At 52.1% G+C, this 5,668-nt stretch overlaps 1 protein-coding gene across 1 annotated transcript; it reads right to left on the bottom strand.

Annotated features, from left to right (window-relative positions):
• Positions 1-1,423: 1,423 nt before the first annotated feature.
• Positions 1,424-4,707, bottom strand: LOC131621494 (uncharacterized). The gene is made up of 2 exons (XM_058892545.1): positions 3,761-4,707; positions 1,424-1,457 (listed from the first exon to the last, which is right to left on the bottom strand). The coding sequence occupies exons 1-2, from the start codon at positions 4,705-4,707 to the stop codon at positions 1,424-1,426; spliced, it is 981 nt and encodes a 326-aa protein (XP_058748528.1).
• Positions 4,708-5,668: the final 961 nt, after the last annotated feature.

Raw genomic sequence — 5,668 nt, 5'->3', positions numbered from 1 at the left:
AGCTCGCGCGCTTTCGCCTATACTTGGCCTGGGCAGAATTTCTTGGATAACTGATTTGTTTCCCCCTTTCTTTCTCGTGCTCGCAAGTTTGGATAGTATGTCGGCGCGCGAGTTGTGCTCTCGGGGAATATGCTCGACTTCTGCTTTGGCGAATTTTTTCATCTTGTCCTTGACGAGCGCGAGATATTCGGCGAGTATGTCGTTTTTGGCCTGGTAGTCGCCGCTGACGTGGGATGCGACGAGTTGGGAATCCGTATAGATCTTGATCTCTCGTGCGCCTATGTCCTCGGCGAGTCTCAGGCCGGCGAGGAGGGCTTCGTACTCGGCCTGGTTGTTGGATGTGTTGAAAGATAGGACTAAGGATATTTCTATGATAAGTCCCTCGTCGTTTTCCAAGATAATGCCTGCCCCGCTGCCCGAGCTGCTCGAGGCGCCATCTACGTAGATGGTCCATTTGTCCTTGGTCATGTCGGGCGAGTCGGCGATAGAGGTCATCTCGGCTACGAAGTCCGCCAGTGCCTGTGCTTTTAGTGCCTTCCTGCTCTCATACTGTACGTCGAATTCCGAAAGCTCGAGGGACCATCTTAGCATTCTGCCGGCCATGTCTGGTCGGCTGAGGAGTTGCTTGATGGGTTGGTCCGTCCGAACAAAGATTGTGTGGGCGAGGAAGTAGTATCGTAGCCTTCTGGCCGCTATTACTAGGGCCATGGCGACTTTCTTGATCTGTTGGTATCGCACCTCGGGTCCTTGTAGGGCTTTGCTGGTGAAATATACGGGTTTTTGTCCGTCTACGGTTTCTCGGATCAGTGCCGCACTGACTGCTTCGTTTGAAACGGCTAGGTAAAGGTACAGAGGCTCGTTGTCGTCTGGTCGAGAAAGGACAGGCGGTTCGGACAGTACTTGCTTAAGGTGTGCAAGTGCTTGCTCGCATTCTTCGGACCATTCGAAGGCTGCTTCTTTGCGTAGTAGCTTAAAGAAAGGGAGGGCGTGCTGGGCGGATTTCGCGACGAAGCGTGATAGTGCAGTGAGCATCCCGTTTAAGACTTGGATGGATTTTTTATTGTTAGGAGTAGGGAGTTCAGAGAATGCTCGGCATTTATCCGGGTTGGCCTCTATTCCCCGTTCAGTCAGATAGAAACCGAGGAATTTGCCTGCTCGGACGCCGAAGGTGCATTTCTCTGGGTTGAAGCGCATCTTGCAGGATCTGGCCTGCTCGAATACGCGCTCGAGATGGGAGGTGTGGTCGGTATCTTCCCGAGATTTGACGATCATATTGTCCATGTATACCTCGAGGGTGTCGCCGATCTCCCTTCGGAACACTTTGTTCATCATCCGTTGATACGTGGATCCTGCGTTTTTGAGGCCGAAGGGCATTACGTTGTAGTAGTAGTTGCCCGACTCGGTCATAAACGCCGTGCACTGCTTATCGCTCCTCGCCATGGGGATCTGGTTGTAACCTGAATAAGCATCCATAAAAGACAATAATTTATAGCCGGCCGAGTTGTCGACCAGTCTATCAATGTTTGGTAAAGGATAGGCGTCTTTTGGACATGCCCGGTTAACATCAGTATAATCAACACACATTCTCCATTTTCCATTAGATTTCTTAACAAGTACAACGTTTGAGAGCCAAGTTGAATACTTGGCCTCGGAAATAAAATTTGCCTCTAGGAGGTCTTTTACAGCTTTCTCGGCAGCCTCCGCTTTCTCGGGAGACTGCCGACGCCTACGTTGAACTACGGCTTTTGCGGCTGGATCGATGGAGAGGTGGTGGCAGGCGACCTCAGGGTCGAGTCCGGGCATTTCCGCGGCGCTCCAGGCGAACAGATCAGCATTGGCTCGAAGGCAGGCTATGAGCTGCTTCCTCGGAAGGTCTGGGATGCCCTTACCGATTTTTACTGCTTTGTCGGGGTTTTCGCCCAAGGGGACAAGCTCGAAATCTCCGTCCGGAACTGGTCGGAAGGGGTGAGGTGACTTCGACCGCGTCTCTTCCCCAGTTTTTGGTTCTTCGTCTGCAAACCGGGCATCCAGGTCGACTGAGCTGACGTTGGTTGTCTGATGCTGGTCTTCTCGAGGATGCTTGTCTTCGGCCCTTGGCTTTTTGTTGGAGCTGGTCGGTGGAGCGATCAGTTCTAATCCTTTGACGGAGGCGTCGAAGATTCTTCTGGCTGCTTCAATATCGGCGTTGATGGCGGCCACTCGTCCTGTCCTCGTGTAGAACTTCATCTTCAGGTGGACAGTGGAGGGTACGGCGGTCAGTTCGGCCAGAGTGGGGCGTCCGATGATGCAGTTGTACAGAGTTTTGCAGTCGATCACCAAGAATCTGGTTTTGACTTGCCTAGAAGCCTCCCCTTCCCCGAAGGTGACAATCAGCTCGACGTAACCCCATGGTTTAGTGGTAGCTCCGTTGAAACCTTGAAGGTCTGAACCCACATAGGGGGTGAGATGTGAGTCGTCCAGCTGGAGTGTCTGGAAGAGGTGGGAGTACATGATGTCGACCGAGCTGCCTTCGTCGACCAAGACCCGTCGGACGTCGAAGTTCGCCATTCTAGCTCGGACGAGCAGGGGGATTGTGGCGTTTGGAGCTCCGCCGGGCAGTTCCTCCAGGTAGAAAGTGATGGGTTCTGACTTTCCCCGGAACTTCTGCAGTGTGGGGCCGAGGTCTGTGTTGGCGCTGAGCAACTCATCAAACTTTCTCTTGACTGAACTGATGGTGAGGGAGCCTGGATCTCCGCCGTTGGAGACGACCATGGTGAACGGGAAATTTTCCCATTTGCTAAGTGCGGTGAGGATCCCGGCTGATGGCATGAAATCCTCTGGGCGAGTGACGGACAGTGCTACTTGTGGGGGCCTGTTATCCGGTGAATTCCCTTCGTCAGAGTTTCTGTGGTCGTCCCTTCGGGAAGGTTCCCCTTTCTGTGTGTATTTTGAAAGGCGGCCCTCCTTGATCAGTGTTTCAATTGCATCTTTGAGGTGGATGCATTCTTCGGTCAGATGGCCGTGACTTCTATGGTATTTGCAATACTTTGATTTGTCGGTTCCCGGCCTTGCGGGGTTCGACTTTGGGGGCCTGATGTTTGATTTCTTGAAGTCGGTGTTCTGGCATTCGGCCAGGATCCTCTCCCGCGAGGCGTTCAGAGGGGTGTAGTCATTGAAGCGACCAGATGGTCCTCGGCGCTCTTTGATGTCGAGAGATCTGTCGTCTTTCCTTTTTTCATGCCCTCTCTTCGAACCTGGGTGTTCGTAGTTTGAACTGCGAGCGGCGTCACTGCCTCGCGAGGCTTTGATGGCAGCAGCCTCTCCTTCCTCGAACGCGATGAACGCTTGAGCTTTGCGAAGGAGGGCGTTCATGGAGTGGACCTTTTCAATCTTAATGGCCTTCTTAAAGTCACTGCCGGGGAGAAGTCCCCGTTCTAAGAGGTATCTCTTCATGTAGTCTTCTGTTTGTACTTGGACGGCCTCCTTGTTGAACCTGTCGAGGTAATCCCGAAGAGGTTCGTTGGGCCCTTGTATCACGGCCTCGAGATTGGCCTCTGATTTCGGCTGTCGCCGGGAGGCTGTGAAATGGCTCAGGAAGAGTTCCTTGAGGTCGGTCCAGGAATGGATGGAGTTGGGGCGGAGGTTTCTGTACCAAGTCATTGCTCCCTTCCTGAGGGTGGTCGGGAAGATGCGGCACTTGATGGAGCCCTTGACGACGTGGTAATCCATGACCGCTTCGATGCTCCCAATATGGTCGTCGGGGTCAGTGGTTCCATCATACTGGTCCAACGCCGGAGGCTTTTCCATCCCTCGAGGAAGGCGGGCTCTTCGGATGTCCTCGGACAAAGGGCTGCGGAAGTCCTCTTCGTCGCTAGGTCTTGGTGAAGTTGAATGTCTGCCTCTCCGGGGTCTTTCCTGGTCATTGTTGGGACCGGCGCGATTATCCCGAGGAGAGGGACGCTCGCGGGGTTTCAGCATAGCCTTGGAGGGGCCCTGATGACCCTGCTCGGGGGAGAGGCTTCTTGCTTCAGTGGCCTCTGGTCTCTGATTCTTCCTGCTCTTTCTTGGAGGAGAGCAGGAATATGACCTCTGACGGCGGTGTCTTCTAGGTGGGGAGCGTGAAGAAGATGGGGAACGCCGACGGTGCCTCCTCGGAGGTGAGCGCGAGGAGGAATAGGAGCGTGACCGGTAACGTCTCTTTGGAGGGGAGCGGTATCGTCGCTTCCTTTCCAGCTCGTGGATACGGTCGTCCTGAATTCGGAGGAGGCTGTTTGTCTTTTGCAGTTCTTTGAGCAGGCGGACAGTGATGGGATCAGTGCCCTCGGGGATGTCGAGCTGTTCCTCCTCTTCTACATGACGGGTCCTCTGTCTCTCGGAGGTGTGAGTGAATGAGGAAGCGGCGTGCCCGTCTCTGGCGTCGGTCTCATTCTCGTTCTGGGGGCGTTCAGGTCCATTGTGGGTTCGGGCTTGTTCGTCTTCCCCGTTCTGAACGTGTCCCTCGGGAGGGTTTTGCTCGACATTATGGACCTGTTGGAGGCCCTGCAGCTGCTGGATGTTCTGGACCCGCTGCCTCCCAGGTTGCGAGGTCTCATGCCTCGGCCTTCTCTGTCCGGCAAGGGCATGTTGTGGTTCTTCTTGCCGACGACGATTCGTCACCTCGCGGGTGGAATCTTCGATCAGATGTTCCAGGAGGAAGGGATCGGAGCTTGGGATGTTGTTGTTAGCCATGACGATCGTGAAAGGTTATGCTTTGATCTTTGTTAAAGAAGGGGGAGCAAGATTCCCACAGACGGCGCCACTGACCGTACCTGATCAGAAGAATCGTCAAGGCAGCAGAATCTGGCTTGGAGAGCAAGATGGGGGGGGGTACCTGCAAGGTTCTCCGATGCTTAAGTTAGTAGCTATCAGAGAATGAGGGTTGAGAGTGAAGAATAGAATACCTGACCCTCTAGTGAAGAGGGTATTTATAGCCCCCAGCGCTGGGCCAAGGTTCCCTAATTGGGCCAAATCCAATTGGAGGCCCACGTGCTAGGGAACTGTCAGAACGTCTTGTGCTAGGGCTGAGTCAGCAGGAGACTCACGTTCTGGATGCACATAGCGTAGGGTTCGGAGATGGTTGACCGAATCCTTCGCTGAGACGTGACGCGTGGTCTTCGCGCGTGGATAGCTCTTGGTGGTTATCCAGTGAGTGGGCCCAAAAGATTTGGGCCTGCTCGGCCGGAGTCTTCGCGCGGGGGCAGCCTTTAACGGTTGCCCAGCAATTGGGCCCAAGGGAAATGGGCCTGCTCGGCTGGTAACAAGGGTTGGGCCTGCTCGGCCCAGTCCAGAACAATATATATGGAGGGCATATCATATGAGAATGTCATATTTATATGAGAAAATGTATCGTTAATTTAAATACAATAATAATTTATGTCAAATTGATTTAAAAAAAATATGACGGAGGAAAATATTTTAATGATCTTACGGCAAAAAATAACTAAAACAGAAAAGTACTAAATGTCATTAATTGAATCAATTACTTCAATATTTTCTTATATTTTAAAATATAAATAAAATTCAATAATTCAATAAATCTTAATTAAATGTTTTGTTATAAATAATGTCTAAACAAATATAATATTTACATACGGAAACAAAATATACCGTTGATCCAACTATTTATTGTTTTATAATTATTTATGTTACT

The sequence above is a fragment of the Vicia villosa genome, unplaced genomic scaffold (assembly GCF_029867415.1).
Source record: "Vicia villosa cultivar HV-30 ecotype Madison, WI unplaced genomic scaffold, Vvil1.0 ctg.000006F_1_1_1, whole genome shotgun sequence".
In the NCBI taxonomy this organism is placed as follows: Eukaryota; Viridiplantae; Streptophyta; class Magnoliopsida; order Fabales; family Fabaceae; genus Vicia; species Vicia villosa.
This window is presented reverse-complemented; position numbering and strand designations above follow the sequence as displayed.